Source organism: Bison bison, unplaced genomic scaffold (genome assembly GCF_000754665.1).
Source record: "Bison bison bison isolate TAMUID 2011002044 unplaced genomic scaffold, Bison_UMD1.0 scf7180017864524, whole genome shotgun sequence".
NCBI classification, from domain to species: Eukaryota; Metazoa; Chordata; class Mammalia; order Artiodactyla; family Bovidae; genus Bison; species Bison bison.
The window spans coordinates 1,645,117-1,671,901 of record NW_011495075.1 but is presented as its reverse complement, the minus strand read 5'-3'; the positions used below and the strand labels follow the sequence as shown (position 1 = coordinate 1,671,901).

At 45.4% G+C, this 26,785-nt stretch overlaps 1 protein-coding gene across 1 annotated transcript in view; it reads left to right on the top strand.

The window, feature by feature from the left end:
* The window catches only part of CAMSAP2 (calmodulin regulated spectrin-associated protein family, member 2), a 98,926-nt gene that overhangs the window by 52,445 nt on the left and 19,696 nt on the right, over window positions 1–26,785 (top strand). Inside the window, exons 3-6 of the mRNA XM_010831073.1 lie at window positions 8,625–8,786; window positions 11,726–11,809; window positions 21,131–21,272; window positions 21,604–21,743. Coding sequence (XP_010829375.1) covers window positions 8,625–8,786; window positions 11,726–11,809; window positions 21,131–21,272; window positions 21,604–21,743 — 528 coding nt within the window. The remainder of the gene's footprint in view (window positions 1–8,624; window positions 8,787–11,725; window positions 11,810–21,130; window positions 21,273–21,603; window positions 21,744–26,785) is intronic.

Sequence of the window (26,785 nt, the reverse complement as noted above, 5' to 3'; positions counted from 1 at the left end):
CTGATCATCACCCAGGGGAGAACTGTTTCTCCGTCTCGCGTTGTTGCCCTCAGCCACTTGTACACAAGGACGCCGCGGGCCCTGTCCGGGATGCCGTCGTGGTGTGGAGTCGCAGTTGAACTCCGGAGCTCTAATTGCCGTCGCTGGCGGTGCTGGACCGGAGGGGGTGCAGGCCCAGGAAGGGGGTGGGCTCTGGGAAGCCCACGCTGGCCTTGCTTGTGGGGTGATGGCACGGTCAGTCTGCTGTGATGAAGGGCTGTGGAGGCGAGATTCCTGCTAGGAGGCTGGCCCGGGCTCTCTGAAGTTCGGGACCAGGAGATGCGTGATTTTCAATGACCGGCCACACTGAGAACCTCAGCTGTAGACTGCTTCCTTTGTTTACCGTGTTTGTTTGCTGCTGGCGTGCAGTTCCTGTCCGTGTCCACCTGAGAGAGCCCTAGTTAACATCTGTAACTTGCCGTGTGAGGTTGGTTGGTTGTTTTGAATGATGTTGTTTTTTTAAGATTTTTTTTTTTTTGATGTGGACCATTTTAAAGTCTCCATTGAACTTGTTACAGTACTGCTTCTGTTTTCCCACATGAAGGATGTGGGGTCTTCGCTCCTCAACCAGGGATCAGACTCTCCCCCTGCATTGGATGAAGGAATGAGCCACTGGGCTGCCGGGGAGGTCCTGCTTGAGGTTAAGTGTGGCCCAGAGGAAGTGCTGGAGCCGCTCCGGAAACACTGTGTCTCTCGTTGGCCCGGGACTTGGTTTTGGAAGACAGCTGGGCTGGGCTGCGTCTTGCATACCTCCCTTTGCAGTAAAGCTTCATCTCAGTTTGGTTCAACATTGTCTTGGAAACAGTTCTCCCCTGGGTGATGATCAGAGTCACCACATGGGCATGACTGAGTGGAACTGGGAGCTCACGTGCCCTTTCAGACATGGGTTCAGGAGAGCCCCCGGCTGCTCGGGTGTCACGGGTATTTGTTCAGTTGAGGCAGAATGACATGGCCGCTAAGCGGTGTCATTGTGCTGAGTTACCAGCTGGTGACCCTGCTGTGTACCTTTCGCTCACTCTTCACATGTCTGACCAGGTGGGTCTGGGTGAAATAGCAGTGTCAGTTCAGTGTGGTCACAAGCAAATGTCCCATGAAGGGTTTGGCTCTCTCGGACGGCACCTCCCTCGCCAGGGCCCCAGGTGTAGCCTGTGTTCCCCGAGGTGTAGCAGAGCGACCGCCCCGTCCGAGTCTTGTACAGGTTGGAGGTTGGAGGCAGCATCACTGTTCTGGGACAGCCCCGATCCTGCTGCAGTTAGAGCTCAGCCCTTTGCCGCTCGGTGGTCCTCTCCCTCCCTCCGGGGGCCGCCCGGCGGTGACCTTTCCCTCTGTCTGAGGGCCACCCAGCGCTGCCATTGTTTGAAGGCCAGTGCTCTTTGCCCCTAGGACTAGCCTAGTTTGGATAGGCCAGTTGTTTTTTGTTTCATTTTAAACCTGTGAGATCTTAGTTCCCCGACCAGGAATTGAACCAGGGCCGTAGAAGTGACAGTGCCGAGCCCTACCTGCTGGCTGCTTGGGGATTCCCACGACAGGCTGAACTTTTGGTGTGCTAGGATCTTGTCATACAAGAGGACAGACACTATGATTGGAAATAAATTTTTTCTGGAAAATTTCTATTCTCATACCAACTATAGCAACCTATCTCTCATTCTAGCTATTAAAATAATTAAGGTTATCTAAGAAAAATCATAAATGATAATCTTTTCAAGTAAACTGTGTATACCTTTTATCCAATTAGCTAGTGCCTTAAGAAAGTGAACGTAAATATCTGTGGGAGGAAACTAGAATTAATTTAGCATATTTATTTTTATCATCAGTTCATACATAAATATTTCCTACTTAAAGTTATACAGAAAGCAAACTCATGGTAATAAATGTTTAATTCCATTTTTAACAATGTCTAAAATATGAGGCTGTCTAGAAAAATGTGTCACTTCACCTTGAAGTCCTTTTAAGGACAGTTTGCAAACACATGGATGTGGCTAACGGCCTGCCTCAGAGCTGAGGTGATTTATGAGGTGTTTACATTGGAAAGGAGGCAGGGAAGCATCAGAAGTTAATTTGATTAGGGGGTAGCAGCTGAGATTAACGCAGTGTGTGCAGTGCATGCGTTCCAGGCGTACGTGCACTGGCTTGGTGTACTCAGTGGTGGAGGCATGACCACAGTCCCTGTTTAGAACAGTTCATCAGAAAGAAACACTGTCTCCCCACCCCCAGCACTGAGCAACCCCTGACCTGCTCTGTGTCTCTCTGTAGTGGTTCGTTCTGGACATTGTATATAAATGGAGTAAGAGAATGTGTGTGTGTGTGCACACGTGCTTCGTGTACCTGGCACATTTCACTCAGCATTGTTTACCAGGCTCCCATGTTTGTTGGTCTTTACCAAGGCACACTCCATTCAGAAGATCATGGGTGTATCATTTTTGCTTACCCAGTCATCCCTTGATGGCCATTGGCTACTACAAACAATGCTGCTGCTGCTGCTGCTGTGTCGCATCAGTCGTGTACGACTCTGTGCGACCCCATAGACAGCAGCCCAACCAGGCTTCCCCGTCCCTGGGATTCTCAAGGCAAGAACACTGGAGTGGGTCGCCATTTCCTTCTCCAACAAACAGTGCTAATGTGGATCTTTGTGTAGAGCTTTTGCGTGGACGCGTCTTCATTCCTTTTGGCGTTCTGCTAAGGGCGGGGTTGCCGGGCCCGCGAGAGCCCTGTGCTGCCCTCTCCTGGCCCGCCACTCTCAGGGCGGCTGCGCGTGTGGCGTCCTGGCAGCCCCACGTCCTTGCCAGCGGCTGCTATTATCTGACTTTTTAATTACAGCCTTCCTGGTGGGAAGTGGTATCTCAGTAGGGTTTTAAGTACTGTTTTCCTTGTGTCTCTGTAAGTTAAGGATAAATGAAAATTACGGTTAAGTTGTTTATATAAATAAATGTGTAAAATTTCATTTTCTGAATGGGAGTTAACTTTGACACCCTGGTGTAGTGTGTGGATGCTGCTGTGTGCCATCTCGAGAGCGGCATCGTTCCAGGTCTCCGTGTGCCTGTGAGTCTGTTAAGTCTGCCCCCTCCCCCTTGTCCCTGCAGGGTACGTGAACACCAGGCCCTGGCTACTGCGCCACAGGGCGGGAGTTCAGTTCAGGAAATATCTTCTTAGTCCTGTATCTGTAACTGATAAAAGAATATCAAAAGCCATGAAGTAGTAGAACTTGGGTCTCAATAATCTTGAGGCTCATTAATAACCATCTCAGCAGCAGCACTTCTGTGCTCTTGATTTAGCAGCCTTAACCTTCATTTCTGATACATGCATGTGAGTGATTTTTGTCCAGACTCCACTGATCGGAGGTAACATGACCCTGTAACCCAGCTCTGGAAGCTGGTAGCGGCTCCGTGAGCTCTGGGCCTCCTGTCCTCCCTCGCCTTTCACTAAGATGCAGGAAGCGCCTGCTTTTCCTTCCGTAACCAGCCTTTCTGCCGCTGCTCCCGGGCGGGCTCTGTGCTGCCACCTGGTGGCCCCCTCCTCCAGCCGCGCCCAGAGGTCCGCAGGCTGCGGGCAGGCGCCTGGGCGCTGAGCCAGACTGCAGGGCGCCCCCTGGCGCTCTCACCGCGCACCGGCGGTTCCCTACTCTGACCTGTGCCGGTTCGGGGACAGTGCGTCTCACAGCGCCGCAGGAAACGCTGTCTGGAGTGCCACTCAGTGCTGGCTGCTGCTGTTGCTATTTGACCTTAATTCTTGGGGTAAAAAATGGAATTTGTGTATTTAATTTAGAGACATAAATCAGTCCAGATGGATTGATTGATTGTAGCCTACCGTTTATTTTTCACTGTTGATCTTTTCTAGATTGATCGTGTATACAGTTTCTGTTACACATAATTTTTAAATTCTCCACATATTATAAAGTTAAGGGGTAAAAAAAATCATGCTCAAATTTGAAGATTCTTAGTTTAAAAGTGGGTGAACCTCTTATGGAAATATCTGTAAACAAAGTAGTGGAATATTTTTTTAATTTGTTCTTGAATTTAGGAGTAGTTTGAAGTAATCAGTGAGATGAAGTTTGTTCTGAAAATACATTACTGATTATTCTTCTATGTAATGATCTGCATATTATTACAAGGTCATTTCTAAGAAGTTTTACTTTTATTCTTTTCCTTTCTCTTCCTGTCTCATGTATATTACGGGCGTATTCAAGATGTGTATGCACACACGTGTGTCTGCCCGTGTGCGTGCATGTCCTGTGGACATCATTACAGTATGGTGTTGCTCTTCCACTCAGTATTGTGTTGAGCACATTTTCTCTTGTTGTTAAATAGCTTAGGAGAGCGTGCATTCTACATTGTGGCTGTACCATTGCTTCCTTTCTTGTTCCTATAATTGATTAACAGTCAGTTTCATTCATGCAGCTCTTTTTTTCTCTCTTAAACTCTTATCTGTGGAATAAATTGCCAAGAGAAACAGTCTTAGTGAAGAGGACGTGAATGGTTTTACAGCTCTCAAGATGTTTTCCAGATTTTGGTCAGGAGAGTTACGCTTTAGAATGCTGTTAACCCTCCTACTCAGGCTTTCCTCTTGACCCTTGTGCTGGGAGCAGAGGTGGGGAAGACAGGCCCTGCTCCCTGGGGCTCAGGTGAGTGGAGAGGACACGCAAATCCCTGCATGAAGGGCTCACGGGGTGGACACCGAGTCCCCCTGAGTCTGAGGGAAGACCCAGGGTCCCTGGACAGTAGCAGCCTGAAAGGGAGGCAGAGTGTGTGAAAATAGGACTTGAAGTTCAAACAGTTATGCTTGCGTTTCTTTCTTGCATTTGATGTCTGTTTATCATTTCCAGAACATTTTTCTTGCCTAACTAGCTGACTTAGTTTCTGCCAACTGCGTGACACAGTAGAAGGAGCGCACGGATTGGGACAGACCATTTACTTTTCGGAGCTTCAGCTTCCTCACGTTAAGAGCATGAGTGATGCTTCCTTCTGAGCTTTAAGGTTTATAAAAGGTGTATGTTATCTCCAGTCTTATTTCAGAACAGATTTGAAGTGGAAGAACTGATATGTTAGTAAAGCACTCAGCACAGCCTCTGAGTCACCACTGGTTTTCTGATGGCCGTTATCAAGCATGCAGCTTTGGACAGGCCTCTGCCCTCCTGTCAACACTGCTGAGTTTTCAGTGCCCTGGTCCCCACCTCTGAGTCAAAGCTACGTCCTAACGTCCAGAGTCGAGCTCACGCTTCCCTCTTTACGTGAGCGGTAGACGAGCTCCTTTCCTTCCTTCAGCCCCTGTTTGTTGCCAGGCGCTGTGTCTGGTGCAGGGGATGCGAAGGTACCTCCGAAGATGCCCTTGCCCTCGGGGTCTCACTGTCTCACCAGGGAGCCAGTGCCCATCCTGCAGCCAGCCAGTCTGTGGTCCTCAGGCAGCTGCTCACTAGCCTCGTCCAAGGAGCTGTGTAAAGATGCCGTGGCCTGTGGCCACTTCAGGTATTAGGTCAGGATACAGTGCACGTGTCACTGAATCTGTTGTGCTCATCGTTTCACAGGGTCGTGTGTCCAGTCTTAAACTCACGCAGTGCGCTGTGTCGGTAACATCTCAGTCAAACTGAAAGAGAAGCAGGATTTCATGCGAGTGTGAGTGGCACTCTACGGGGAGGTATCCTCCCTCTGTAGGAAGAACCAGCTGGAAAGGGAGTCAGAGAGGGTGGCGCTCAGACCAGGAGCAGGACGTGCCTGCATGTGGTGGGGGGCGGGAAGCCGGGCAACAGGCGTGGGGACAGCGGACCTCTGCCACGGCTGCTCTGAAGGGAGTGCAGACGGGGGAAGGAAATGCAGGTTATGAAGCTGGACTGATAGGTGGGGCCAGCTAATAAACCGTGCTCCCCTTTTTAAGGAGTTTAAACTTTACGGTGCAGAAGATGAGGTCGACTTTATGGGAGCATGAGATGGCATCTCTGATTTGGAAACATAACTAGTCCCCAGTTTATAACATCTTCAGAAGTCATTCCACACGGATTTAAGGTAATATTAAAAAAAGTATAGTATTCTTATATTCTTGGGGGTGTGGAGCCTTTTGTAAACATGGGAGAAATTGCAGTCATCGAGGAGAACATTAAGATAAACAGGTTTTACCAAGTAAATATTCAATATTTAGACCTTCTCTGCAATATAATATTCAATTCAGTCAGTTTAGTTGCTCAGTCATGTCCAGTTCTTTGCGACTCCATGGACGGCAGCATGCCAGGCTTCCCTGTCCTTTACCAACTCCCGGAGCTTGCTCAAACTCATGTCCATTGAGTCAGTGATGCCATCCAACCATCTCATCCTCTGTCGTCCCCTTCTCCTCCCGCCTTCAATCTTTCCCAGCATCAGAGTCTTTTCCAGTGAGTCACTTCTTCACATCAGATGGTCAAAGTATTGGAGCTTCAGGATCAGTCTTTCCAGTGAATATTCAGGATTGATTTCCTTTAGGATTGACTGGTTTGATTTCCCTGCAGTCCAAGAGACTCTCAAGAGTCTTCTCCAACACCACAGTTCAAAAAGCATCAATTCTTTGGTGCTCTGCTTTCTTTATGGTCCAGCTCTCACACCCATACATGACTACTGGAAAAACCATAGCTTAGACTAGACCTTTGTCAGCACAGTCATGTCTCTGCTTTTTAATATGCTGTGTAGGCTGGTCATGGCATTCCTTCCAAGGAGCGATTGCCTTTTAATTTCATGGCTGCAGTCGCCACCTGCGGTGATTCTGAGCCCAAGGAAGTAAAGTCCAGCACTGCTTCCATGTTTCCCCGTCTGTTTGCCTTGAAGTGATGGGACCAGATGCCATGGTCTTAGTTTTCTGAATGTTGAGTCTTAACCCAGCTTCTTCACTCTCCTCTTTCACTTTCTTCAAGAGGCCCTTTAGTTCCTCTTTGCTCTCTGCCATAAAGGTGGTGTCATCTGAATATCTGAGATTCTTGATATTTCTCCCAGCAATATTGATTCCAGCTATGCTTCATCCAGTCAAGCGTTTCTCATGATGTACTCTGCATAGAAGTTAAATAAGCAGAGTGATAATACTCATCCTTGACATAACTCTTCCCAGTTTGAAACCAGTCTGTTGTTCCATGTCTGGTTCTAACTGTTGCTTCTGGATGTGCATACAGATTTCTCAGGAAGCAGATAAGGTGGTCTGGTATTCTCATCTCTTGAAGAATTTTCCACAGTTTGTTGTGATCCACACAGTCAAAGGCTTTAGCGTACTCAGTGTAGCAGAAGTAGATGTTTTTCTGGAATTCTCTTGCTTTTTCTGTGATGCAACGGATGTTGGCAATTTGATCTCTGGTTCCTAATATAATATTACATTCCAAATAAAGTAGAAAGTCCAAAGATAAGCTGGAAAAAGGTATTTGATGATGAAATGACACCTAATAAATAATGAGCTCTTATGAATCAAGAAATAAAGAAGGAAAGGTGACCATCGCACAGAGAAATGTAAGCCAGAGATATGAGCGGGCAGTTTTCTGAGGGAAAAATACAAATATTTGCTAAACGTATGAAAATATGCCCATCCTCATTAATCAGAGAAATGTGCAGTCTGAACAAGGGAAGGTTTTTAACTTCCAGACTGGATAACAGATGATAAAAAGTGCATGATGTCTAATATTGACCAAAAATGTGGGGAAACAGGCACCCTTGGCAACACTCTGGGGAGGGGAGGAAGCTGCCCCACCCTTCCAGCAAGCAGATCCGTGGTTGTTTCTCAGATCACACACACGGTTGCCCTTGGGCCCAGCAGCCCCGCAGTGACCGTCATCCCTGGAGAAATGCAGGGTGGTGGTGTGTTTACAGCGCCACAGGGCAGAAGGCAGCGCGAGTGTCTACCCCGGAGCTGGGGGGAGTACAGTGTTTGGTGAGAATACGTTCCAAACCATGGACACTGCTTGGGGAACAGGAGGGCAACAGGGTGCTTTCAACTTTAGGAACTTCCTAATGTTGGGAAATTTTAAGAACCGACCCCCACCCCCACCGCGCTCCCCGCCATGGTGTAACATTTCTGTATGAAACTACCTCTCATGGGAAACAGCAGTAAAGGAAAGACTAGCAGTCCTATGGTGGATGCAGAGGGTGGGGAAGAAGCGGCAGCCAGGAAAAGCAGAGGGTTATTGGCCTTGTTCAGGGGTGAGAAGTGGTGGTGTCTGAGCTGGAATGGAGGTAAGCAGACAAGGAGGCTAGACTCGAGGGACAGTTCAGGAGTGGAGTCTGTACACGGCTCCCTGTGGATGAGAGGAGAGAGCTTGCTCAGAGATGACGCTGAAGTCTGCAGTCGTTCTGTTGAGTAACTGATCGTGACCTTCTCAAAACCAGGAAAAGCGGGACAAGGAGCCTCCTCTGAGTGGGAGAAGATGAGCACCTTGAGTGGAGACCCTCAGCGAGCGTCTGAGTGATAAAGGGGCTGGGTTGCCTGAGTTCACCCCTGGCCCGTGTGCACCATTTATGCTCTTAGCAAGGCTTATTGTTCCTAACCTTTAGTTCCGCTCCTGTCTGTTGGGCAATGTTAGTAACATTTAACAGTGTAAAAGCAGCCGTCCCTCAGTGTGATTCTAAAGGTCGTTCTCGGTCTGTCTCCAGAGTGCTCACCTGGCCATGATCGACACCCTCATGATGGCTTACACAGTGGAGATGGTCAGCGTGGAGAAGGTGGCCGCCTGCGCGCAGCAGTACTCGGCCTTCTTCCAGGCCACAGACCTGCCCTACGACATCGAGGACGCCGTCATGTACTGGATCAACAAGGTGGGTGCTCCCCTGGGTGGCAGCGGTCTTAGAACCGTGGACGCTGTGCCTCCCCGCTTTGTGCTGAAAGTCTGTGCTCCCACAGAGCTGTCCGCTGACATCGTGACCCGCAGTGTGCTGGTGTTCGGAGGTCCTGAAGGCTGGCCCTCATGTGGGAACAGGGTTGCTCTCTTCATGAGAGACCCAAGAGCGCCCCTCACCCCTTCTGAGGAAGCGGGGCCAGACTTGCCAGGCCCAGTCTGCTGGCGCTTTGGACTTCCCAGCCTCCAGAACCCGAGAAATACATTTCCGTTGCTCACAGGCCACCTGCCTCTGGTGTTCTTGTTGTAGCAGCCTGATCAGACTAAGACAGACTCCATTATTCTTTTGTTTTAAGTCAAAGTGAAAATTAAAGTCATGCAGTCTTACTTAATAGTTCCCATTCCCTTTAGACTTAAAAAAAAAAACACGGTTTAAAATGGTGGAAAGCGATTTTATGTATTCTGCAACATCTGTCACTACATTTTATGATAAACCTAGTTGATATCAGATTAGTACAAAATTCACAGCACTCCTGAGTAGGGAATATACTCTGTGGGTGCTCCGTAAACATTTTTTGCATCCAGGAATGAAATAAGTTTTTCATATTGCCAATTAGATGATTTTTAGGTTTGCTGGAGTGACATGTGTAAGACCATAAATAAATAATGTGGTTAGAAAGGCTTGTGCCACAAAGCTGAGCCTTAGAGAAGGAAAAGGAAGCTGTGAGGTTGCAGACCCGAGTCAGCCTGCAGGCCTCGCTGGCCTCTCGTTGGCTTCCAGGGCTCGAGGCAGTTGGATGAGGCCGTGGCTCTGCCGGTCCTGGGAAGCTGGGACCCTGACCTCTGCAGACAACAGTGAGCTCGTGCCCTTGGTGGAAGCGAGCACGTCGCCCATGGTGGGTCTGAAGCAAATTTTCAGCCCTGCCCACACTCACCAGGATCGCTGGGGACCGTCTCAGAGCCGTCATCCCCCAGACCACGCATGGAGTAGGTTTCCATCAAACTGGCAACCAAGACTCACAGATACCAACAAATTATTAAGGTCCTAGCTTGTGAATGGGGGATTCTGAGTCAGAGCCAGCTCATTTCTGCTTCTGCTGTCGCTCAGGAAGAGTATTGTACACAGCTGAGTGAGTCGATGCTCTGAGATCTGGCATGCAGCAGCCTCACACACCAAAAGAAGTCTGTGTGTTGTTAATTCCTTGTAATGCCTCGGGTAGAGTCACGGGTAGAAAAGACTGTTAGTAACTGTTAACTAAGTTTCAGTTCAGTTCAGTCGCTCAATCATGTCCAACTCTTTGTGACCCCATGAATCACAGCACGCCAGGCCTCCCTGTCCATCACCAACTCCCAGAGTTCACTCAGACTCATGTCCATTGAGTCAGTGATGCCATCCAGCCATCTCATCCTGTCGTCCCCTTCTCCTCCTGCCCCCAATCCCTCCCAGCAGCAGGGTCTTTTCCAACGAGTCAGCTCTTTGCATGAGGTGGCCAAAGTACTAGAGTTTCAGCTTCAGAATCAGTCCTACCAATGAACACCCAGGATTGATCTCCTTTAGGATGGACTGGTTGGATCTCCTTGCAGTCCAAGGGACTCTCAAGAGTGTTCTCCAACACCATAGTTCAAAAGCATCGATTCTTCGGCGCTCAGCTTTCTTCACAGTCCAACTCTCACATCCGTACATGACCACTGGAAAAACCATAGCCTTGACTAGATAGACCTTTGTTGACAAAGTAATATCTCTGCTTTTCATTATACTATCTAGGTTGTTCATGACTTTCCTTCCAAGGAGTAAGCGTCTTTTAATTTCATGGCTGCAGTCACCATCTGCAGTGATTTTGGAGCCCCAAAAAATAAAGTCTGACACTGTTTGCACTGTTTCCCCTTCTATTTCCCATGAAGTGATGGGACCAAGTTACCATAAATTAAAATGATTCAGTCCTTTTTTTTAAGCACAGAACTGAATTTTCAAGCAATAGAATTTTAAAAATTATTGATTTAGTTTACAATGGTTGATAACAGCATTCATATTTTCTAGATTGCCATTATTAGTTAATTTGAGCATTTATTTATTGTTGTTGGAATGACCGTAACATGAGTAACTCAAAATCCAAAATTATCTAAACTATTCTCAAGAAATACTTTATGCACTCAACAGATTGTTTCTTAGTCATCTTGATTTATAGGCTGTTTGAACAATCTGATAAGTTAGACCTTCTCCCTGAGAAGTTCCTGTATACAAAGCTTTTCATGTATTTTAACTGTGACCTGTGACCACACTAAACCCCACTCATGATCCAGGGACATGCCTAGGAAATCACAGGTTAAGAATTCAATCCAAACAAAGTGTTTTCTACTGATAATGAAAACATTAATTTTAAGGAAAATAGTTTTCACTTATTAGTCCTAAGAGAGATTGTGAACATTTTTACAGAAAAATAGCTGTCTTGTTTCCTAAGCAAAAGGAGAAGAGGGCAGCAGAGGATGAGATGGTTGGATGGCATCATCAATTCAGTGGACATGAGTCTGAGCAAACCCCAGGAGCTAGTGAAGGACAGGGAAGGCTGGTGCGCTGCAGTCCGTGGGGTCGCGGAGAGTCAGGCACGACCGAGCGACCAAACAACGGCGTCAAAACTGGGGTCGTCAAGCACCTTTCTTCCCGAGCACTCCAGCTGGCCCCTGACATGTAGCAGGTGCTCAACAAGTATTTGGTAAAGTAATGAATGAATTTTAGGATTTCAAACAAAACACCTGTGAATACTGTAAAATACTTTTTTCTGGTTGGGAAAATGAGGTTCTGTTCATTTGAGTGGCACTGGTATTTGACATCAGAGACCTGAACACAGGCATTTTAAGGTACGTGTTATTTTTTTTATTATATTTGACTATAAATTAAAATTAATGTTTTTATATTTTAAGGTAAATGAACATTTGAAGGATATAATGGAACAAGAACAGAAATTGAAAGACCATCACGCAGTGGAAACGCTAGGAGGTCAAAAGGTACGTACATGTTCCTAAGGGGAAAAAAGTGCCTTTATGAGAGCCTGTGTTCACAGGTGTGTGCTGTTTGGGGAAATGTTCGTAGGTATGTTCATCAGACTATTTGTGGTGATCTTAACTGTACCCTAGGAAGCCTTGCCGTAAATGCCAGGTAAGTAGAAGTGCAGAATGGAGGTTAACCAGATGATGGTGTTTAGGAAAGATTGTTAATGATTAGAGCTCAATTTCTGAGGTTCTTTTGGCAAAAATAATGGTTCTGCCTTTGTTTGGTAGAGTTATGAAATAAGAAAACAGTTTCCAATGTATCAGCCTTATAATGACTTGTAATAAGACCAGCCTCTAAAATTATTCCGGGAATTGTAAGCTGTAACATGGTTATTCTGTGAAGGAAAAAGAAACACTGATGTGGATTTATTCTTTAAAAATTCTTAAACAGGCTCTTAGAGGTTTCTTCTCTGAAGACTTGTGTGTTTGTTGTGTACTGAAACCTAAAGTGTATTTCCTGCAATATAGTATATCTTACACTTCGTAAAATGTGTTACAGGGAGAGCCCTTGAAACTTACTGTCCAGCATTTCAGTTGAGGTATAAGAAGTTCTGTTATTCAGAGACTCTATTTTCCATGTGGGTTGTTTTGAGGCTCTTCATTATTATGCTGCACTTGTCTTCATTTTGGACAAAGGCTGCTGCCCACTGACGCTCTGTAACAGGAGGGGAAGGGAGAGCTGGTTTGTGTGTAACCAGCCTTGCTAGGAAGGTTCCGCCGAGGACCAGCAGCTTTGCCTGAATTTGCTGTGGGGACCGCGCTGGCCCGCTCTCGCGCTCTTGCTCCCGTGGCCGACCTTCCCCCGTGGAGGTGGACCCACTCGCTGCCTTCCCCAGCCCGGCCCCCACCGGGTCCCCAGCCCTTTCCCTCACCGCCCTCCTCCATGTCGTCTTCCCTCAGGAGTAGAAACCCTTGCCTTGGAGACAGATCTCCTCCTGTCTGCTGTTTTGCTTCTGGCTGTGATCAGAAATCAGGTTCAGCACCATCCTGAGTCACAGAGCTTCGTGGAGACCTGTTTATCACATACAGTGGCTCGGTGCTGTAGTGTTGCACACACGTTATGAGCTACATGGGTTTATATGATCACAGAGGATGCAGTAAACGTTGTTTCAATGGAAAAAAATGCTCTCTGTGTTCCAGTCAGCTGTAGATGGAGTTGTTGTTTGGTCGCTAAGTCCTGTCTGACTCTGTGACCCCATGAACTGCAGCACGCCGAGCTTTCCTGCCCTTCACTAACCTTTAAGAAAGGCAAACTGTATGGAATCCATACACAGCTGATCCACCACTCTGACTTCCCATGGAATTGCACATACACACTTCACAACCAGATTTGTTGAGCAAGTGAACGAATGAACCAGTGCAGTTCACTTAAGCGTCTGGCTTACTGCTCATTTTCATTCAGCACGAACAGAGCGTTTGTGCCTTCATTTCCTTTTCTTCCTTTTTATTTTGTATGTTTAATTTTTTACTGAAGTATAGTTGATTTATAGTGTTGTGTTAAATTTTGCTGTACAGCAAAGTGACTCAGTCATACACATGTACATGCTTTTTCTATTATTTTCTGTTATGGTTTATCACAGGGTCTTGCATCTTCAGCCCCCTGTGCTGTGCAGGAGGACCTCGTTCCTCCCCGTCCTGCGTGTGATAGTCCGCATCTGCTAACCCCAGGCCCCTAGTCCACCCCTCCGCCCCCCGTCCCCTTGGCAGCCTCAGGTCAGTTCTCTGTGTCTGAGAGTCTGTTTCTGCTTCGTAGATTGATTTGTGCCGTGTGTTAGGTTCAACACCTTCATTTTCAAATGAGTTTTACCCTTGTTCTCATTGTTAAGATGTGTGGGAAGCTGTTTATTTCACGCGTCTTACTGCACAGGTGTCATGAAGAAACACATGGCCAAGCACAGACATGGTTAGGGAGTCTTGCTCTCTTAACCTAGCAGTGGGAGTTTCAGCATTTGAACTGTATGGCTAGAAAGAGAATCACTTTATTCTTGATTTTCATTCTTGCAAAGCAAAATCTTCACCCTTCTCTCCTTTTAGGGAAGAGAGGTCGAGTGGTTTGCTCTTTCTCCTTGCTGTACCGTTGGTAAGAGGCCGCCGTGCCCTTTGCCCCCTCAGCTCGTGCTCGCAAGGCAGAAGCCCAGGTGCCCAACCCTGAGATCTGTCGCTTCCCCCCATGGACGGAGCCTGGGCTGCTGGATGGGGACTGTCTGATCTCCTGTCCTGTCCAGCGATTCTCTGCTCAGATGTTCAGTAGCGTTAATTTTATGAAGCTTCTTTCTATAGCTATCTTCTGGGTAAAATACATGCTCTGTTGAGGGATACTTGTACTGTATATTATTAGTGTTGGACCAGAATTTTAATTCCAAAGCCATTTCAGTAGATTATTAGACCATCATCTGACCATCTATTTCTGATTGTTGGACTGGGTGGTGCTTTAAGAGGGAGGCGTTTTAAATAGTGTCCTAGGAAAATATTTTGATTAAACAGGTTGCTGATGTTATTTTCTTTATTTTCTTTCAAGTTTCTCTTTTGGCTTCTGCTACTCCTTTTGATTCTAAAATGTGAATTAGATAAGTAATTTTTGGTGTAAGTTGCATGAGCAGCTTGTATTTTTCTTTGCAAAATCTGGCAGCCCTATTTCAACAATCTCTAAGGGTTAGGACCAGCGACGTGAAGTCCAGTGTTCATTCTCTTAAGGAGCTTGTCCCGAGTGCTGTGGGAAGTGGGCCTGGTCTTGGTCAGGAGAGTCCTGCCACTGCCCTTCCCGGGCCCTCCACTACCCTGGGCCTTCTCTCCTGTGTCTGCAAAACTGAAAGTTTGGGTGAGTGGCTCCTAAATTCTGTTACGAAAGCGATGCTCAGTTTGCATGTAGTAAATGTAAGGGACTTGAAAGGTTGGTGAAAATAGTAAGTAGTTGGCGCTCATAAACTTCCACATGTACGTGTATATTTAAACATTTTAAAAATTCAGAGATGGTACCATGAATTTTTTTTCTCCGAGGAATATTTTATAAAGATGATTTGGTCTGAAGTAACTTATATATGAGTTAGATAACCTAATACCGTGATTTTAATCTTTGTCTAAGAGGACTGTAAAAATCAGATGTAACAGCTTTGTAAATCAGTCTTGTGCATTTGGACACAAGACCCTACAAAGATTTGGATTGGTGTGGACTTAATATAACTTGCTAAGTTAAGGACATTTATTTTGAAATATTTCAGACTTAGAAACAGTTGCAAGGATTGTCTGCAGGAACCCTGGGCCCTTGTGGTAACATTTTATAACATTTCATGTGCTTGCATGTGTGCCCTTGTGTTACATGTTGCACACACAAATACATATGTGTATACATTTTTCTGAAACATTTGAAACAAGGCTGCACACATCATGGCCCTTCACCCCTGAATATTGCTGTGTACGTTTCCTAAGAACAAAGCTACCCACTGACACAGGACAGGCGACTTAATGTCAGCACTGTGCTTGATCGGACTTGGATCTGTGTTCAGTTTTGTCAGTCACCCCAATTGTATCGATACTTTATGCTGTTTCCTGAACTGGGATCTAGTCTGAGATCATATAATAGATTTAATTGTGTATCTTTTTCGTTTTGAATCTGGAACAGTCCCTCGGCTTTTCTTTTTTGTGACCTTAACATTTTTGAAGAACACAGGGCATTTTCATAGAATATCCTTCAATTTGATATTTTTACTGGCATTTCCTTGCAGATAGGTTAAGCTATGCTTTTTAAGACTAAAATACGACATAAGGTGTATACTTCTTACAAGACTGTATCCAGAGGCACATGATAGCCATTTGCCCCTATTAGATGAAAATAATTTTGATCAGTTGGTTAAGATATTGTTTGATTTTTTTGACTGCGTGGTTATTATTTTTCCTTTTGTAGTAATTTGAGAGGAGACACTTTGAGACTGTAAATACCCTGTCCCTCTTCAGCGTTTCCCTGCATCCTAGATTTAGCATTTATGGATGACACCTACTTTAGTTACTATTACTATGGTGGCTACAAAATGGTAATTCTCTAGCTCCATCAATTTCTTCCACGTTTGTTAGTTAGGGTACTGTAAGCAAATCTGAGCTCATCTGTTTATCAGTCTGTCATCTGTATTATCTGTACGAATTGATAGATTCTTATTTTAAATGCATGTATTTCTGTCCACAGTTATTCACCTATTCATTTGCTCATTCCCAGTTTTACTGAGCTCTAACTGACACAAAGCATGGAGTAAGGTTAGGGTGCGCAACATCACAGTCCGGCTTACACACGGCACGGAAGGATCGCAGTAGGCCTAGCGAGCCTCCGTCACCTCATAGAGATGCGGTGTTGAGGGAGTAGAAGAAGCATTTTCCCTTGCGATGAGAACTCTTTGGATTTACCTTGACAGCTTTCATATGTACCATGCAGCCGTGTTAATTACCATGTTGTATGTTTCATCCCTACTACTTATTATCTTATGACTAACTGGAAGTTTGTACCCTCATCTAATTTTGTGTGTATTCATTTTTGAAATAAACTGTATTGTGGAATAATCTTAGTTTACAGAGCAATCCCAAAGATAGCACAACTTTGTCCAGTTTCCCCCAGTGTTAACATCTTATTGTCATAATTATGGCCCTTTTGTCAACAACAGGAAAGTGACGTTGGTGGATTATTAATATTGACTAAACCACAGGCTTTCTTTACAGTCTCCCAGTTTGTGTTCTGCCCAGGTGTTCTATCCAGCATCCCTGAATTGGGGTTTGTCTCCTGTGTCTCGTGATGAGATTTGGTGTGTGGGCTTTCAGAGAAGAACGTCACAGAGGTGGTTTCACGCCTCATCACTTCGCATCAGGGAGGGCGGGACATGAACACGGCTCGTCACTGATGGTGTCCACGTGATCACTTGGTTCATTAAAGTCACGTCCCTCCTTGTCAAGTTTCCATTTCCACCATCAGCACTGTTTTCTTTGTAAGTGGGTCACTCAGTCCAGCCCACGCTGCAAGAGAGAAGTTAGCTCCCTCCCTGAAGGGTCGAGCCCCTGTATCATTTGGAATTTTCCTCTAAGGGAGACTGTGTCCTGTCCACTTCCTTACATCCTTCAGTCAGTTATTTGTAGCAGTCTGGACTTGTGTGTGTGTGTGTGTGTGTGTGTGTGTGTGTGTGTACAATGGGGTTACAACCAGTCTGTGGTGTTAACTTGTTCAGATTTCCCAGCTCCAGTCACTGGGAGCTGTGTCAGAGTTTTCTGAGTTAGTAAAAAATTCAAGTACTGAATATTTTACAAGAAATACAGACTAACTCCTTTGCTCATCACCTGTTTTGAATAATCCCTAGTAATTTCTATGTAATGGATTCTTCTAGTATCAAAAACAGGAAGACTCCCGTTTTGACATTGCTGTTCGTCTCTGGGAACCCAGACACGTTCCCGGGCCTCCTGCCCTGCTTGTGCCTTTCAGGACTCCTGCAGAGGCTTTGGTTAAATGAGCAGTTACAATACATGTGACAGAACTGTTAAGGTTTCTCTTCCTGATGCGGCAAGAAAACTTTATTGGAAATGTTATCTCTTTGTGGGAAGCTGGTATTTTTCTGATTCTTGAGTTTTCTGATTCTTGAGATGACTTTTTCAGGTTTTTTAAGTTCTTGAATGTATGTTATTTATGTTATTTTTCCAAATAGTCTTATTTTTACTGTTAATTTCTGTAAGAAAAACTTTCTACATAAAAGTTTAGTACAAATTTTAACTCAGACCCCATTTAGTTTGGTTCACTTTAACAAATATTTATTTAGGGCTGCCCGCCCCCCCCCTGCCCCCCAAAAAAGAACAACGGTGCTAGGAAATATAAACAATCACGAATTATTCAGTTATCTGAAACTGTGAGCTTATTAAATTAATCTTCTTGAAGACATAAAATTATATTCTTTGAGACACCCCTGGATAGTAAAAATAATAACATTTATATTCTCTTTGTGTTAGTGGCTACTTGCTTTAGAGACTCTATAAAAATATTAATTGATAGGAATTGCCAACTGTTCTTTCCTATTAATTGAAAGAAATTCTCTGTATCATTAAGGGACATGACCATCTGTTCAATTCTGCAGTACTGTGTGCTCTTATTCATATACTTATGGAACAGCCTTCTTTTCCTTTTGGGACAAAGACTTGGCTTCCTAATGTCTTAAGAATTTCAGTGGTTGCAAGTCCATCCCTGGAATCTTTCTATTCCCTCTCATGTTATGTATTTTATTTTTTAATATGATGTGTGGTTCCAGAGCCGCGAAATAAAATTCTTTGCTGCCAAAGTATGCAGCAGGTCCAGGGTATCCTAAAAACACATATCCATGTTGGGAGAGGAGTTGCGGGGAGAAGGTGGTGGTCTTTATCATGAGGAAACTCTATATTTTAAGCTAACTTTTCAGGCATTAACAGTTTAAAAGTGTTTTGAGAACTGTAAACTTGGAGCTGCACTAACAGAAACTTTACTATAACTTGTTAATTTTAAAAAATGCTGATGCACTTTCCCTTTCACTTTCCCTTTTCTCCTGCTGCCTCCTCTGAAGTCTCCTTCCAAATGGTTTTGGAAACTGGTTCCTGTAAGTTTACCCAGCTCCTTCAGCTCACCCTCCAGACATCATTGCAGAGTGTCATTGTATTGTTGATGTCGTGCTGATACGGTCATTTCATATAACTCCATTAGTCACGAGTGGAGATTGGATTGTAAGGTCTTTGATCATAGTGCAGAATAGAAAGACCTAAAAAAAATCTAGCCAAAATTTGGATTAGACGCTTTAAAGATAATTAAAAGTGTAAACTAGTCTGTCATTACTTGGCAGACCATAAGTAACTAGTAAGAAGAAAGTGTGGGTATAGATTTCTACTGGTTTTAATAATGTCAGTAAAAGTGAGTATGAATTGCACATGTAAATTATTTGTATTATCAAGTCATCTTTTTGAAAGAATCATTTCCTTTTGGCCTGACCTGTAGAGGATACTGTTTGTGTAATTTAAAAAAGTGACAGATTCTGTGTCCCTCTCATTACTGAATCTAAACTATTAACAGATTCAGTTCTGGTTTGACTACAAGAGTTGATCTTTCAGTGTGAACTCTGGGGGTTCAACCACTTAAATGTTTTTCACCCTCAGAAACAGACATGTAACTTAGAAGTCCACCACAATGTTGAAAGATCGAAAACACATCCCTCTTAAATGCCAGATGTCTCCGTTTGTAGAAAGAGCAGTGTGTTTGTAAAGCGCCGAGCACACTCCAGAAGTTATGGGAGACCCACAGGACTTCAAGATTGAAAGTTGGTTTCCCTGGTAGGCCTTCTAGGATGTAATCTTCAGGAAGATGTTGCGGCCGGCCACTTGCAAACTGTGGATTGTCTGGTCCAGACCGCAGGCCTCGTGGCCGCAGCCTCGGGGAGCTGTGTGCGTGTGTGCGCGTGTTGCCATGCCCCTCGGTGGAACGCTGCAGAGCACAGCACACAGCTCAGTCCTTTGTTCCGTGACCCTGGGCGCTCGGCTCAGTCCACTTCCGGCCGTGGGCCCTGGAGGTCCGAGAAGTCTGGCACGGAGCCAGCCACTGTAGAGCATTTCCAGAGATAGTATTCTGTTTCTTACCGGCCCAAGGAAGTGGGGCTGGAGGGGCCTGGAAGCCACAGGGGCATCGGAAGGCTGGCGAGGCCCCCGCCTGCCACTCCCCCTCAGTCCTGATTTTCATGCTTGAGTTTTAAACTGTCTGCCAGCAGCTCACTGAGGATGCTTACTAACGATTACGTAAAAACACAAAATCAACTGAAGAATTTCTCTAGTGCACTGATGCAATTTTTCCTGAATATAGGTGCGCTCTACCATTAAATACAGATTATAGTCCCTACTGATTCATAAGAACAATCTCCTCTGAAATTCTTCACAAGGGAAAATGTTCCATGAATCTTGTTCTTGAGTAGCCAGTGAGGGGTATATAGGAATAAATATTTCCCCTTGAATGTGTGTGCTTTTCTGGGGAAAGTCATTTAAAGGAAATCTGACTTCACCACCAAATAGTAAATCTCTTTCAGTAAGTAATTTTTTGTTTTTATTCTCACCAGAGTATTATATTTCATAATTATACTTTAATTATGAAATAGAGATGATCAGTTTAGATAGAAGAAAAATTAATTTTGATTTCTTAAAAAAAAAAAAAACCTTGTATTTAAATATCAGTGACCGCTGTAATTATAAATTTTGCTAATAGTTCAGTGTGCAATTTTCATTAAGTCTTCAGCATGATTTTTCTTGGCTTGAGGAGAGCTAGTAGCTAAAGACAGCTGACCTCTGGTGACACTCGCTGTGTGCCCGTGTGTATGTCGCGCATGACGTCATCATCTTTCTTAGTCCTCCGTGTCCTGTGAAGGAGGCACTGTGACTGCCCCGGTTCACAGATAAGGAACCAAGAGATGAGCGTTCAGGTAACTCGTCCAAGATCCCAGAGCTGAGAAGTGGCAGGAGAAGAGCAGGATCTGAGCCCAGGTATTTAGTCTGACTTAAGAAGCTCCTTCTCGTAAACTCTCAGTTTTACAGCAGGTCTCATTTTTAGGGAACTGTCTTACAAATTTGTATCACTCGCACCAGCCAGTCTTTAAAAAACAAGAGCTTCTTCTTTTCTGAGAGGGAGCGGAAACCCTTATACTTGCTCTGCTTTGGGTTAGGGTAGAAACCTCATCCAGGAGGGTTTTCTCAGTTTCATAGTGGTTACACTTTATTTGCATTGTCTCAGCATTCAGATGAGAAGCCAGGATTTCTTTGTGGTCTGATTCCAGCTCCTTAGAGTGATAGTTCTTATTGCAAGGCCTCCTTTAGGAGCAGTTTTACATCCTCTGGCCGTCCCTTGACGCTGATGACTCCTCAGTATTTAAGCTCCGGTCTTAATCTTTTTACACAAGAGCGTGCTGTCTAAGTTAAGTCTAATGTTAAAGCAAATTTTATCATCTTCAGAGTCACAGAACTGATAATTTGGACATTTCAAATGTCGAAAATCCATTCTGTGATGCTTTTATATTTAAATTCTTGGGCTAAGTGAATTCACATAAATGAGCCCTGTGGCGTTCTGTTAAGCACTTAGCTTCAGAACTGTAGTGCTGTTGGCAAAGACAGGTCTAGTAGTGCTGTTCAGGAGAGAAGGATGTGGCTGCGTGGCTGTTGTCTCTGCTGACTTACACGTTATTACTGACACGGGGCCTACGGTGCTGTGTCTTTCCTGTACGTTGAAGTACTTACTTTGATCTCTTTTTTATATTGTAGGCTCGTTATAGGAAGGAGCAGACCTTGCTCAAGCAACTGCCTTGCATTCCGTTGGTAGAAAATCTGTTGAAAGACGGCTCAGATGGCTGTGCGTTAGCTGCCCTCATTCATTTTTACTGTCCTGGTGTTGTCAGGTTAGAGGGTAAGTGTTCCATTGAAATATTTCTCAACTGTGGATAGATGTAACAGATATTTAAGATGGTAATATCTAATAAGTAATGAAGGCTTTTTTTTTAAAGAAAAACATTTATATGTCATTCTAGGAGGGCAGTTAGTTGAATGAAGGAGTGCTTGGTTTCTAAGTCTGTGTAGTGACTGCTACATGTATAGATGTGTGTGTGTGTGTGTGTGTGTGAGAGAGAGAGAGATGACCAGATTCTACGTAGTTGTGTGCTGGTATTAAGTTACTAATTATAAAGTGAGTCCAAAGTGTGTATTATCAAAATTAATCCTTGTTCTTTTCTTATTTGAAGACATTTGCTTGAAAGAAACCATGTCTCTGGCTGATAGCCTCTATAACCTGCAGCTGATCCAAGAATTTTGCCAAGAATATTTGAACCAGTGTTGCCATTTCACCCTGGAAGACATGCTCTACGCAGCTTCCTCCATAAAGGTACTCCCTGGTCCCTGCGCTTGAAGGTTGTGGGGAAAGCACACAGCCAGGTGCAGAGACAGTCTAGCTGTGTTAAGCGTACAAAGTTAACTGTAATTTCAGTCAAAATAGTTGGTTAGATTTTTCTGCTGATTGTGTTCTGTTGTAATGCACACTGTCAGCTACAGGTGGCTTTTGCAACACAAAGAGTGAGTCTGTGGTCCTGCAGTTGTTAGTGCATTGGAGAAGGAGCTGGCAAGTGCTTCTGGGCCCTCAGCAGGGCAGTGGGCTCCGGGAAGAAAGGGTCCTTCTGTGCCAGAACTTGAGACACAACCTCGGGAAAGAAAGGGGGAAGGAAATACCGAGGTTGTCTAGAAATGAACCTTTTAAGAAGTAACTCCTGGCAATATCCTGGTGGCCCAGTGGTTAGGATTCTGCACTCCCACTGCAGGGGGTGTGGGTTCAACCTCTGGTCAGGGAGCTAGGGTCCTGCGTGCCGCACAGTGCAGCCAGTATATATATATAATTTTTAGTAGGTAAATAAAAGTACTTGCTTTTATCAGCCGTGCGCGAGTCCCTTGCTTCAGGACAATGTCACAGGGCCTCCTAGCTTCGCTCAGTTGCTCAGTGCGCTTCTTCCAAGAGCTGTTTATTGAGCACCTTGCACTGTTCCGGGCTTTTTGGGTGAATCAGCAGACAATCAGAGATCCATGTCCTTTCAGAGCTTACTTTGTAGTGAAGACAGACACGTGTCTCAAGCGTGATGGCTTCTGAGCTGCAGGTTCCAGAGCTCCGTGGTAGGAGTGATGCCTTTCTGTTCCTGGCAGCTGCGGAATTCCTTCCCGCCCCCTGTGCCCTTGCCTGAAGTTCGCCACTTCTGTGTAACGTTAGAGAGGAACAGCCTTGTGTCAGGCTTGACGCCTGGCCGTATTCACGGTGCCCACCTCCCTGAAGGCTGCCATGGGCCTCCTGGAGCCACGCTGCCGCTCGTGTGCTTGCGCTCCTTGCTCTCTGCCCTCTTTATCCTGAGCCCCTTCCTTCTTTACACACAAGGCGGGGGACACAGCCAGCCAGCCATGCAGCTGCTCCCAGAGCAACCACTGCCCACTGCCCAGCCATGACCAGCCATGCAGCTGCTCCCAGAACAAACCACTGCCCACTGACCAGAACAGCACCCACTCCCCACTGTCCGACACGTCGGAAGAAAGACCTTGATTGATTTTGAATGGTTACACCATTTTTACCAAAATGGGAGATATTTTCATATTTATCTTGTTAATGCTTTTTCTGATTATTGCCTATTAAAAATTCTAAATGCCACTACTATAATTCATGACCAGCCATGCAGCTGCTCCCAGAACAAACCACTGCCCACTGACCAGAACAGCACCCACTCCCCACTGTCCGACACGTCGGAAGAAAGACCTTGATTGATTTTGAATGGTTACACCATTTTTACCAAAATGGGAGATATTTTTATATTTATCTTGTTAATGCTTTTTCTGATTATTGCCTATTAAAAATTCTAAATGCCACTACTATAATCTCAGGGGAAAAAATCGTCTCATTAAGTACATTAAGCTGTAAGAGTACATTTGCTTAAGTCATATACTTTGGACTTCCCATAAATAAAATGTAACCTTGATGTTTAGATCAACTTACTCTGGGCATAATCCAGATATAAAGATATTTTCTTAAATGAGGCGTTTAAAAAATAGATAATTGTCTGCAGAGAACACTGTCACTTTATCTATTTTGGTTCTCTGCTAAATTATTAGAACCACATTTTGTCTTCAAATGAGTATTTTAAGATTCTGCATCCTCGAGAAGTTGCTTGGTCCATGGTGCTGGGCATCCCATCGTGTGTTGACATGAGCAACAAGTATTTGTGGGGACGTGGGGATGAGCCCTCTTTCCCCCACGCTGGATACATACACTGGTGTGCCCTTTTTAGAGGGCACTTTGGCGGCAGTCCATTCTGAAGGAGATCAGCCCTGGGATTTCTTTGGAAGGAATGATGCTAAAGCTGAAACTCCAGTACTTTGGCCACCTCACGCGAAGAGTTGACTCATTGGAAAAGACCCTGATGCTGGGAGGGATTGGGGGCAGGAGGAGAAGGGGACGACAGAGGATGAGATGGCTGGATGGCATCACTGACTCGATGGATGTGAGTTTGAGTGAACTCCGGGAGTTGGTGATGGACAGGGAGGCCTGGCGTGCTGCGGTTCATGGGGTCGCAAAGAGTCGGACACGACTGAGCGCCTGAACTGAACTTGGTGGCATCTGACCAGATTGAAAGTGCACAGGAGGCTGTGCTAGTGTTGTCCCTGGGGTGACAGGGGGGAGCAGCTCGTCTTAGAAGGGGCGCGATGGGGGTGTCCTGGAACGTGGTTGAGCTGTGTAAGAGGAGGAGGCAGAAAGCTCGCAAGAGTTACCAAGAGAAGCACCCGGTCGCACACATTATATATAACGTGATGTGATTTATCTCTCTTTTTAAAACGCTGTTTCCATCTGTATGCACATCTGCACATATATATAGACGCACAGGAAAAGGTCTGCAGAGAGAGACACAAAACTGTTAGCAGGGGTTTCTTCTGACTGTGGTGTTAGGATGTGGACAAGAGGAGTTTGTGCACTTGTTATTCTGTTTATTTGTATTCTTTGATATTGTTTACATTGTTCAAGAATGTTAATTTATAGCTGCATGACCTTCTTAACTAAAAGAAGAGCTTTTAAATGAAATTAATTTGGTATCATTCCTAGAATATGGTGACAGATTTGTTGCTGTTTAATCTTCGCAGATCCAGAAAGGAATTCTCTTCATAAACTTCAGTTACTGGGGAAATCATTTCTTCCTGTGCTGACACCTTGTGACCAAGCACAGTACAGTTCTGTTACTAGGACGGTTGTCTGACCAGGGAGCCTAGAGCAAATCTCCCAGCTTCTCTGAGGTGTAATTGACGCGTTGTTGTTGTTCACTCGCTCAGTCACGTCCAACTGTTGTGACCTCATGGACAGCGTCTATGGGATTTCCTAGGCAAAAATACTGGAGTGGATTGCTATTTCCTTCTCGAGCGGATCTTTCCAACCCAGGGATCAAATCCGTGTCCCCTGCATCAGCAGGCGGATTCGTCACCACTGAGCCCCCAGGGAAGGCGTGACTGTAGAAGTCTAAGGTGCTCAGTGTGTGGATCTGATACGCACATACTGCAGAGTGATTGCTACACCCTCATCACATCACGTCATCACCATTTCTCTGATGTGAGCATTTAGGATCTACTTTCAGCAGCTTTCAAATCTGTGATGCAGTGTCATTAGCCACACTCATTAGACCCCAGGACCTATTCACTTTACAGGCGGGGGCTGGCACAGCGGAGCAGCACGTGCCCCACCCCAGTCCCTGTATCCCCCACTCTGCTCTCTGCTGGCTCCTTAGACTCCACGCGCAGCATACCACACACTGTGTGTCTCTGACTTATCTCACTCACTACAGTGCCCTCAGGAGCCATCTGTGTTTTTGCAAATGGCAGGATCGCCTTCTCTCCTCAGGGCTAAGTAGTGTTCCATTGTGTATATATACCACATCTTTATCCACCCACCCGCCGTGGACACTCAGCTTGCTTCCTTGTCTTAGCTGCAGTGAGCATGGACGTGCAGATCTCTGTCCAGGATCCTGTTTTCGTTTCCTTTGGGTGTGTACCCAGATAGGCCTGCTGGATTCTGTGGCAGCTCTGTTTTAATTTTTGAGGAGCCTCCGTACTGCCCCATACTGCCTTCCATAGAGCCTGCACCATTTTGCATCCCCGCCAGTAATGCTCAAGGCTTCCCTTTTCTCCACACCCTCATCAGCACTTGCTACTGCTTACCTTTTTGAGGATGGCGATTCTGACAGGTGCCAGGTGGTATCTCATTGTGGTTTTGATTTGCATTTTCCTGATGATGAGTAGTTTTGTTGAGCACCAAGATCCTTAAATATTGATTAATTTCCTATAACAGACAGTTATGGAGCACTTAACAAGTGTTTTTTCAAAACATATACACAGCTTTCAGTTAATTGTACTAGCAGAGCAGAATCTAGCACTAGTACTTAAAATATAATTTTACACCTTGGCTTTAGAAAGTGTACTGTGAGTTAAGTATAAAGAATAAATGTAAATCACAGTCATCTTACTGCCCAGAGATACTCCCTATCAATGTTTTGCCTATGACTGGCCTTTTTTATTATGTGTTTACTTATTCATTTATACATTCATTCAGTAAATATTTATTGGGCATCTGTCACGTACCAGGCACTGCCTTGAACACTGAAGATAGAGTGCTGAGCATGGCTTTGTCCTTTTACCGTAGAGCTGGCTGGGTAAGAGGAGGAAGCCTGGAGAATATGGTATTTGAGGAAGCTGGGGAAATTGCGGAGGGCCCTGATCAAGTACCACTTGTAACCTGTAGTCAGTCTTTCCCTAAGGCTGGGGAAGGTGGGGGAAAGAGCGCTGCATTTTGAGAAGTTTGACTTAATAAGTCAAAGAAAAGGGGATTGTATTCTAACCAAGCGGTGAAAACATTTGCATCAGAGTAATTGTGGTGAAGATGGGGAGAAGTGGGTGGGCTCAGAGATGTTTAGCGTGCAGACTCTGCAGCCCTGAGGATGACTTGGTGTGGGAAGGGAGAAAGAAGGGGGCATGGGGCGACTCCTAGGTTTCTGGTTTGTTCCCTGTGATGGCAGTTGTCATTCAGGGAGATAAGGCTGGAACTGGATCAGGGTTGTGGGGAGGATGATTGGTGCAGGTAGAGAAACACACGAGGAAATGCTCGAAGGCCACTGCATGTCTCAGGACAGTCACGCGTTCCGGAGTCACCTGATAGGGGCGGGTGGCAGTCTTCACAGAGGAGACAGATGGAGAGTATTGGTGCCACTGAGAGGTCAGGCTCAAGGGAGACTACAGAATCTGTTTGATTTAGTACATAGTCGTTGGTGACTTGAGCAGATGCAGTTTCGTGGCTGCGTGCAATGCGGGAGTGGACTGGGAGTGGAGGGCTGGGGACCGGGTGGGTGGGTGGGGGAGGCC